An 8,688-nucleotide genomic window follows, 5' to 3' on the forward strand; every position below is an offset into this window, starting at 1 on the left:
CAGTCCCGCGATAGCCATGAATTTGGTCTTGGCTATGTTGACCTGCATTCTTGAGTGTCTGTAGAAGTCCCCTAGTGCATCCAAATGTGCTTGCATTCTCTGTTTGCTCAGTGTGAAGAAGACTACATCATCTGCGTAAATAAAGAATAGTAGAGCATACCTTGCTATTTGGACACCTTCTCTATTGTGCATTCTCATCCAATCTTTCAGGTCATCGATAAAAAAACCAAAAAGAGCTGGCAAGAGGGGACAGCCTTGTTTGACACCTATGTCACTGCTTATGACAGCTTTCCCTTTGGAGCATGACCCATCCACAAGTGGCTATGCTAGCTCAGCTAGTACTTTCTAATATAGACGGTATGTAGCCTCTCTAAGTTCGTGTGGATCTTGAAGGTTTTCCAATCTTTCCCATAGTTTATTGCGTGGAAGCATGTCAAATGATTTCTTAAAATCTACAAAGCAACATAATACAGCCTCTTTTTTATGCTTGGCTCCTTCTGATGCAGCCCTTATGGTAACCAAATGGTCTGTTGTGTTTGGGGTGGAACACTGTCTGGGATAGTTTTCCTGATCCCCTATGTCTCGCCAATTTGCTGATTTTTTTGCTTGATAATGATCCATACAGCCTGGCGATTAGGCTACTCACCATGATTGTGTGGTAGTTTTTTGCCAACTTGCTGTCCCTCGTGGATCGGTACAATTCTACTGAGCCGCCATTATGGGGGAAACCCTTCCTCTAGTGCCATATTCAGCCTGGTAAGCATTTTCTTTGTGTTCCCCCCCCCATGTGAGCATCTCAGCTACTAGCCCTTGTGTGTCTCAAGCTTTCCCATTAGCTAGCTTTTTCAGCCCTTTCTCCATGTCCGTTATGTTGTTGTTTGCTGCTTTGATGGAAAAGTCGTGATTTACTTTCTCTTCCCCTCCCTTTCGTAGAGGTCTCTGACAAATTGTATCATGTCTTCCCCTATTGCTTTCCTCTCCTGAGGTTTATTGTTCTGTAGTTTCAAAACGTGTAGTTTCAAACATGACATGTAGGCTTATTGCCACGTGAGACTGAAAGAAACATGATACAATGAGCTCAAAGGGTGGAACCTCCAATCGGCCGTCATCACCCACAATGAATACGACATAATAAAATCACATCAGATCTGATATATGAGAAATCTGGACTTGTGGCTAGGCTGGAAGCTCAAGGAGGATAGAGCCCTGACAATGGTCTGTGTGTGTGATCCGCTGTGGTCTCCTAGCAGCTTCCAATGTCTGACAAGAGCTGTTGTAACCGTCATCATCCCCAAGTATGATCTGTGTGTCAACCCGCTGTTGAGTTTGTCGTGTCCTCTGGCTTTGGATCTCGGCCTCACTGACTACCTGCGATCTGTTGGTCCATATGGTCTGGCTGGAAAAACTCAGTGATCAGGTGTCTAGACCTTGTCTCTGTATCATGAGCTTGTGCTCTCTGTGTTTGATGATCTCGTGAATGAAGGCAGCAAGGCATCTTTGATTTGGGTAAGAGATGAAGCTAGAGAGGGGCACGAGGCCTCCCTGAATAGACAATGATAATGACCTTGAATTTCATAGTACACAGGGCACTTGAAAGCGAAATGCGAGAAAGAAAGAAAGTTTATTAGAGTTTTTGGAAGACCAATGAGTCTATGAGACTATGAGAAACCTGATAGAGACACGTTGAAAGGTGGAGCTACTAAACAAGCTAGAGAGAGAGAGAGAGATGTATCAATGTCTTTGAAGGCCTCGTGGGCCTATGAGACAAAGTACAATATCAAAGCGGCACATGCTCATACAAGCCTCAAAGGGTTGAGGCGAAGGGCTCACTAAGACCCTTTGCTGAGTACTAAATTAGACTAAAATCAGAAATACAAAAACATGTAGACTCCAAGTCCAAAAAGAGGGATTAGACTTAGTCTCCGAGTAGGAGTCAAAAGACATATCCAGGTGTCATGGTGGAACTCCTACGAGCTGCAAAAATGTCTTGTATCCGTGTCTATTTGATTGTCTCAGGCTATGGTTGGGGGCATGTTCTCCGAGCTCCCTGTATCCGGTGGGCCATATCAATAGTAATACCTTTGGGTGGGCAGTCTCCTCCCAATAGAGCTGCAAAGGGCTAGACCTCCACCGTGTGTGCTTTGGTCCGTCGCTGCGTCTTGGGTGGCTCCAGCGTCTCTGGCTGTATCCCTCCTCCTCGTCGTCTCACCTCGTTGGTCCATATTGCCATCATGTCGTCGATCTCCTCCTCCTCTATCCCGACATGCCCAGGAGCAAACTCGAATGTGTAGAAGTCTGTGACATGTTGTTGAGCTCAATCCACCTTTGTCTTGTGCTGAGCAGCTCTGGCTTGCTCATGATCTGACGCAAAAGGGTCTCTCTATGACATCTCATCTCCATTAGGTACAGACTGATGATGACCGGGTCCTGGAAGTGAATCAATTTGGAGAGAGGCTCGAATCCAAGGCCCTTCTGAAAGAGGCCTGATAGCATCCTCAGATCTCATAGTAAACTGGGCAGGTATAAGAAAGGCTCCTCTGTCTCTACCTCATCGAGTGTGCACAATCTATAGATCTGCTGCTCCCTAGGTGTGTCTGTGGCTCTCCCTGCCTCAATCCGGAGCTGATGAGATGAAACTTGCATGTGCCCAATGGCAATCCTAAGGGCATGTGAGATTTGCCAATCCTCGAAATACTGGGGTCTGATGATTCTTTGATACTCTCAAGAAGTGGTTGCTGTAGAATCTGGTCTTGGTGGGGAATTCCTGTCCCCCCCCCCGCCATGCCTGAGACGTATAAAGCTGGAGTAGCTCTAACCGTATGATACAGTTGATCTCGTCCCGTGGGACAAGAGGATCAGGATTATCCAAACTATATTGGAAGGGGGGGGGGGATGGTCCATTTGAATGCCATGTTTGTCAAACCGTTTAGAAATGTGTGCAAAAGACCTCACGAGTCTATGAGACAAAGTACTAACACCAAAAAGTGACTTACTACATCTTGATAGCTAGAGAGTTGGAGGAGTGTACAAGGCTAGCTCCTCTCGACTTATTAAAGGGCATAGTTACATTTTAATATTGTCATAGGGTGGCCTTTGTAACATCAGTTTAAGATTGAGAGTCTTTGGGTTTTGATTTGAAGTCCCTAATCAATGCTTGCCCATCTTGATAAACCACCCATTTGCTTGCCTTGCATGAGGTAGAGATTATTAAAAGTCGTCGAAAGACCAAAGGGTCTATGTGACTGAAAGAATTTGATACAAGAGCTGAATGGGTGGAGACTTTAAGTGGGTATCATACCCAAGACAAATACAAAATTATAATAGAAACACTAATACGTAGAAACAATAATACATAGAAAATGTTTGAGCACATTGAGAGGATAGAAACACACTGAGAGGATGGAAAATTGTGGTGGGTGTGTGTGTGTGTGTGAGAGAGAGAGAGAGAGAGAGAGAGATGCATATCTAGTAATAATATGCTAAATTGTTTAGTACAGGCACAATATTTACCATGGGCTAGGAAACAAGTATTGCGAGCTATTATTTCTGAAAAAGTGGCATTGCGGGGGGCTTGGAAGAATATTTGGATACTTTCAAAAAGATTGCAACGTGGTATGCATCTTGATAAGTTGTATAGGAAAAACCAAGATGGGAAATTGCAAGGTGAGTATCTAAATTTAGAACAATGATGTACAAGATATATATTTTATCAAATGGTGAAATTGAGTTGGATTTCACGGGATCCCTTGCTTTTGGTGTCATGAATATACAATACGAACTAAAATTTCCCAGTATTTATCACATGGATTCGATTTGAGGCTTTCAAAAGGCTAAGTGGTTGGGAGGATATTATCAATAAGGTGGTAGGTAATATGAATATTTTAATCCATGAGGTGCCACCTAATTCCATGGAGTTACCTCTTTTGATATCCATTTTTAAACCAGGGATTCCATAGATGGATCACTAATGCACGTCTGGCACATGCTGCAGTTTATGTAAATTGATTATGAAGCTTTACACTTTATTCATAGAATAAATTAAATCGAGGGCTCTAGCCAGAAGAACAATTGCGGGAAAATTCTTTCAAGTGGACACACCTCTCTATTAGATTGTCTCTTTTTTTAATAGAAGTATCCCTCAACCTACTTGGATAAATAGAATCCATTTTTACAGTAAATATTACTAAGTGCCATGAATTGATATCCGTTGAGGAGCGGATAGTCTTATGACATCTTATCAAAGACTTGTTTATTGGCATTTAAACAAAAAGTGGCTCATCCCTACATTTCAATAAAGTTTTTTGAGAACAAGGTACATGGGGCAACCGTAAATGGGTAAAGACTCGTTATCTACAAAAATGATCTCATCTTTCTATCCTTAGGAAGACTTGTTGAATTACAAAATTGGCATTAGGGGAGAATTGGGATCTCCAAGGGCTCCCAATTAGTGTTTCCTAATTTCAAGGGATTAGTGAGGTATTTGAGATGTACCAATGGGAGTGCTCCTTTTTGTGGGGCAATGCCATGTTGAGGTGGAGGGTGGGCAGACTTGCAAACAGTCCTTATTAGCTGCTACTCTTATACCGGGGACCACTCAAATCATCCTCCCTCCCCCTCAACCCATGCTTGACCCTCCTCCCATATGCACCTCCCCCAAACAATCCTACAAGTCATTCAAGAGGCAGTGGGTCCTTATGGGTAAAATTTTTTTCCCTCTCAGCTCGCTGCAGGCGTGCCCCTTCTCTTCTCTGGTCTAGCTCTATTCTCCCTTCATTTTTCAAATATGGAAACTCATTTGGCAGCTTCTCTGCCTCCTCCTGCTCTGGTCCACTGTCTTTCTCCCTCTTCACCAGCACCTCCTGTAGCAGTTGCTCATTCTCTCTTCATTTCTAGCTACAACACCTCCTACAGCAGCAGCTGCTCATCCCCCTTAGCTCTTTCTCCCTGCATTCCTAGCTATAGTACCTCCTGTAGTGGCTGCTTATCTCCCTTTTCTCTTTCTTCCTCCATTCCTACCTACAACACCTCTTGGAGCAGCTGCTCATCCCCCTCTGCTCTTTCTCCCTCCATTCCTAGCTACAACACATCTTGGAGCTTCTCTCCACGTTCAGCAGTTACACCCTCTATACCTCCTCCCTCTCCCTCTCTCTCCCTCTATTGGAGTTGCTCTGTCCATCTAAGCTTCACTTTCAGTCCACTCTTGTTGTTGTGACCTCTGTACAAGCATGGTAAGGAGACCATACATGTCCTCTGTGTCCCACAGGAGAAAAAATGCACTGGGTGAATGGGTGCCTTGCACCTACAGCTTGAATGATTGGATAGTCATGAGAGGATTTGCCAAGGGTCCACATAAGCTTCCCGAGAGCAAGAGAGGTGATCTTTTGCATGAATGGAAGGGCCGCATCATGAAGTTCAAGCTTGGGAAGAAAGGATGGCTTGCAAAGGTGCAACACATCTACATGGGGAAGGACATGCGCCTTCCTCCGCCAAGCAATCAATCGATAATACCATGGCATTGTAAGTTTGCATTTTGTGTAAGATTTCTAAGTATAATGACTCAGTTTGAAATAGCACTTGTACATAGTAGATGTATTTTCTTCAGACTTTGAGGAGTGGAAACCAGTCGAGTGCTTCTTAGGTAAGTTTACTGCCATTCATGAGGATTTAGGAAGGCAAATGCATGCTGGAGAGAAGTCCTCTGCTTTGAAACATAGAAAAATCTATTGGTATAATGCCAAGTATATTACTCCAAGGACGGCATCAAGGTATGGCCATCTTTAATGCATTGCAACACCACAACTTGAAGACATGGATTGCAGCATGGTGGACACAAGAACAGTGCAATCATACAAGGAAAAGATTGCAAAGGATGTAGGCATGGTCATGAAGTTTACATTTGGCTCTAAATGGGTAAGGTTGTCTTGGTTTATGTCTTTGCACATTTTTGCTTCTTGTTTTTAGAATATCCAGATGCACAGAACAAAAACCATGTGGTCATGCAAGTGCCTACATGAGAATGTCCTTGAGGAATTGCTTGGGGTGAATTGGGGAAGCAGGTCAGGTGAATACAAGGGTGATCTGTTTCAATGCCATGTATGTAAGAACAATGTGGTTGTCAAGTACTACATCTCCCGCCAAACGTTATATTTTGCTTTTCAATATAGGCGTTGGAAGAAAATAGGTGAAAATTGACTCCCCCTTGACTCTAATGATTGATGATAATACATGGGTAAGTTTATGTATTGATTCTCATGTAGGAGATGTAAAAAAGATGATTGTCATATCACAATGGACTCTCAGGGACGTGCGGGAACACCTATTGGTCATGGAGGATGGCATGTCTAAGTTCTTTCACTTTACCTTAAATTGTGAAAAGGCAGGAAAGCGTGCAGAGAAGCGCATGCATAGTGCCACTTTTATCCCTCCTGCAATATTGAAGATGGTAAACAATGTGGGGTGGAACAATTGTGGATTATGACATTTTTCAATTCATAATGGTACAATTAATTTTGATTTTTTGAATGGTTTTGTTTCATGTTAATGTTAAGTTTTGCCCAAAAAAAATATAATTCATTTTATTATTTATATTTAGAACATTTAGGTATATATAGGTTATAAAGTTACTTTAGTTTCAAAGTTTCACTATCATAGTCATAGTTCTCCCAGCTACCAAACTACCATGGATTTTGCTAGATCTGCTTTTCACGATTTCATCTCCCGTACTCCGTTAGTTGGTAGAGAAGAGTTATTTTCAGTCTTTGATAAGAGCATAGATGTCCTAGGCACCTACTTGGGAGTCCAAGATGATTTTGAAGACCTCATCAAGTACATGCAAGACCACATCGCGAGTTTTGCATATCAACTTGATGAGTGTACGAAAAGATGGGTCCCAATTGATTATTTGAAGTACTTGTTCAATCAAGAACCTAGGTTCGTGAAGTGTTTAGATCGCTTTCGAGCCCAGCTCACACCCCTAGGGTTTAGGGAGGTGGACATTGATGACCTCCTAGCATGTGGAGTCGTCGGAAACACATGAAATAGGTTCCTATCCTAGGAAATGACCTTTATTTTTCTTCTCTAGGAGGGACAAATGGAAGAGGAGGCCTCGACCTCAAGTCCTGACCCTGCCCCTATCCTTTCCGATCCTCTTATTTCTGTAGATGAGCCCAACATCTATAATGAAGAGTCCATTGATAAAGAAGTTGAGGAGTGGGAAGTTGCGTTGGTCTTGGAAGTGCTCTAGAGACCTCCTGAACCCCATTCTACTTCTCAAATTTCACCCACCTCGGGCACCACCTCTGTTGACCCCGCAACAGTGATATGGTTTCTTGCTCCCCTTCTTGTCGATGGAGAACAATACCTCTTTCTCCATGACATCAAGGTTATGTTTGGTCTCCGGGAGGACGAAGCTCTTGGTGTCTTGTGTGGATACAAGGTGGACACAACTATGCAAGAATCTGGGTTTTTGAGAGCAGATGATTCAACAGAAGAGATTCTTGCTTTAACACTGACCAAAATCAAAGATGCAGACAAATCGATCTACTCTGACCTGCTTGATATTCCAGAAGAAGCCTCCACATCTCTCTCCGGACAGCAAGCATCTGGATCCATCCTCATTGACCCAGAGGAAGGGATTGAGCATGACGAGTCCATAGTGGTAAGAAACTATGAGCTTTGAATTTCTTCTCTCTTGGTATAATTTTGCTTTATCGACATTCTAATATAATGTTGGACTGTTGTAGGAGGCATTTGAGGTCGACCTCTTCTCATCTCGGCAACGCCTTGTTCGTAGTAGCTTCGGCCAAGATCACTCACTGGGACATTACCTTGGCAAAGTAAAAGGCCGCTTTGTGGTTATCCACAAAAAGTTTCCGCCACAAGGCACTGATGACCTCCTGAAGTGCAAGGCCTTGTCACGAGTGATTGGTCATGCTAACATCAATTGGAATGCTGACAAGGTCATTTTTTTGGCTGCCCTCAATGCTTTTGGAACCAATTTTCAAGGTATGGCATTGACGGCAGCAACCATGTCCCTGGCCAACAATGACAATAGTGTTGACGCTCTATCGACTAGGTTTAGAGCTAGGAGTCTATTTGGGAATTCAAAGCTCGATATTCTCAATATTTTAGAGAAGAGAGAAAGGTTGTGAAGCATTATTGTATAGAACTTTTATTTTATATGAATACATATATACTTTTTATATAGTGTCCCATTTTGTGTTCTTTTATAAAAATTATAAGCATTAATATTTTCATTCACTATTTTGTTCAAAACCATGCTATCAGATAACTTTTTGCGCTATAATGGTCATTTTTTAGCAATCCAACAAGAATCTCACCCTGGCGCAGAAGGAAAAAGTGTTCACCATCGCATGGGGAGCCCAGAAAGGTCAAAACCCTCTCTGGCGCGTATGGAACCTGTTTGACATCATTTGACCACTCAAATTCACATTGAACTTGCATAAACTGATGGAATGCATCACATAACATGTATAATAACATGGGAACAGTAATAGAACATAAAAACATATTTTATTCATTGGCCTCAAAGGATAGAGATTTACAAAATGATTTAGATTACACCAAGTGAACCTAAACAACATTTAGGGCCTAAGGGAGGGATCGGAGTGGATGCACTTGGCGAGTGCAAGGTCCTTGTCCATCACTGTTACTCTATTAGAGTAGATA

The 8,688-nt window shown here is 42.7% G+C and overlaps 1 protein-coding gene across 1 annotated transcript in view; it reads left to right on the plus strand.

The window, feature by feature from the left end:
- LOC147893097 (uncharacterized) overlaps positions 1–3,856 on the plus strand; it is a 60,211-nt gene extending 56,355 nt beyond the window's left edge. Inside the window, exon 9 of the mRNA XM_087387518.1 lies at positions 3,498–3,856. Within this exon, the coding sequence (XP_087243644.1) occupies positions 3,498–3,689 (192 nt within the window). The 3' untranslated portion in view covers positions 3,690–3,856. The remainder of the gene's footprint in view (positions 1–3,497) is intronic.
- The last annotated feature ends 4,832 nt before the right edge of the window (positions 3,857–8,688 follow it).

This window comes from Dipteris shenzhenensis, chromosome 16 (assembly GCF_047967505.1).
Source record: "Dipteris shenzhenensis isolate YYH24624 ecotype China chromosome 16, Dip_SZ_1.0, whole genome shotgun sequence".
Lineage (NCBI taxonomy): Eukaryota > Viridiplantae > Streptophyta > Polypodiopsida > Gleicheniales > Dipteridaceae > Dipteris > Dipteris shenzhenensis.